The sequence below is a fragment of the Branchiostoma belcheri genome, unplaced genomic scaffold (genome assembly GCF_001625305.1).
Source record: "Branchiostoma belcheri isolate BF01 breed outbred unplaced genomic scaffold, Haploidv18h27 scaffold2111, whole genome shotgun sequence".
Classification (NCBI taxonomy): domain Eukaryota; kingdom Metazoa; phylum Chordata; class Leptocardii; order Amphioxiformes; family Branchiostomatidae; genus Branchiostoma; species Branchiostoma belcheri.
In genome coordinates, this window is record NW_017803616.1 from 1 (window position 1) to 1,511 (window position 1,511).

General features: G+C 51.0%; 1 protein-coding gene across 1 annotated transcript; it reads right to left on the minus strand.

Annotated features, from left to right (window-relative positions):
* Positions 1-5: 5 nt before the first annotated feature.
* LOC109469931 (neuropeptide FF receptor 1-like) lies at positions 6-744 on the minus strand (the record flags this gene model as incomplete). The annotated part of the gene is made up of 1 exon (XM_019768692.1): positions 6-744. A coding segment is annotated over one exon (739 nt), but the record flags the coding sequence as incomplete, so codon positions are not given.
* Between the last annotated feature and the right edge of the window lie 767 nt (positions 745-1,511).

Consider the following 1,511-nt stretch of genomic DNA (forward strand, 5'->3'; position numbering starts at 1 on the left):
ACAACGTTCACCTTCAGGCTTGTCATAGGGGTGGAGTGTGCCGTGCCGGTCTGCACGTCGTCCATTGCTTTGTGCCGGCGGATCATGGTCGTGGCCAGCGACATTGGCCGTGAACCCGTCGCCTTTCGAAACGTCTGGTTGAAATGCTGCCTGAAGTTCGTGGTGAAGAACCCGTACACGAGCGGGTTGATGAAGCTGTTGGCATAGGCCACCAGGTGGGCAGTCGGGTAGACGTAGTGGTGGAGGTTGATCTGCTGCCGAAGGCTCAGGTTGCCGAAGTCCTCCAGGAGCCAGCAGATGTAGAGCGGCATCCAGGTGGTCGCGAACACCACGACGAGCGCGATGACCATGCGGACGACTCTCATCCTGCAGGCGGCGACGCCGACGGGGACCGATGATGCCTTCTCGCCGCTGGTACCCCGCGAGTTGCCGTCAGCTGCTCCCGGGGGTGGCTTGAACCAGACTTTGGTCGCGATCTTGGAGTACAGTAAGCTGATTGCCACCAATGGTATGATGTAGCACAGGCTGAACAACGCGGCCGTGTAGCTCTGGCGGGAAGTCGAAGATGGCCAGAACTCGCCACAGATGTGGAACGTGTGGTTCTCGTACAGGACTTCTTTCTCATACGACACGACTGCCTGAGGGGCCATGATGGCTGCTGAGGCGATCCACACACCCAGGATCACCAGCAGTGCCTTCTTCTTCGTCAAGCCCTGTTTCTGGGGATGAACGATGACAACGTACCTGGAAAAGTGCACAAAATGTTCATTGATGCTATTTAAACGATAGAAGTTTCTTCAATCAGCAGTTCTTAGATACCTTGGAATCTGTATCTGTATAGCCGGTATAACCGCCTTTCGGCGTAACACACCAGCTTCGCAGGCACGCGGCGCGGCGGCAGCTGGCTATATTACACCGATCGACTTGTTACACCTAACGTCAACCAATCAGAAGGCTCCATTTCCCATTGGTTATCAGGCCGTAACCTCTAAAGTGGTTGGTTATTAGAAAAAACACCACTCATAAACCACCTCGTTCGTGGTTTATTCGGTGGTTATCGCACCTGACCAAGGATTATCTCACAATGTACACCACGGGGCGGGGCATTAACCCTTTATCAACGATGCATGCCCATTGTCAGGGCCATGCGACCTGATACTAGCAGTGCAATAAGCCCTAGGAAATTTGTATTGACACAGGAGCAGTAGTTATAAATCAAATGTTTCAAAATTAAACAACGGTAGAATGCCTCATCTAAATACCCGAGCAATTGCACGTTTTATCATCGATAGCAAAGTATTAAACGCGCTTTACGGTTGAATCAAGGTAAGTCTCATAAGCATTCATCTGATGCTATCACCTGTGTTGCAGTATGACTTGAATACGCTTGCGCCCCTGGTATTTAATAGGAGGGATTATATAGCAAAGACGCTCTGTATATCAAACAGCAGAGACGGTTTAATTTGTTTTTGGTTGATCCAGCCTCAGATAAAGGCGCTTTACAGCATGTG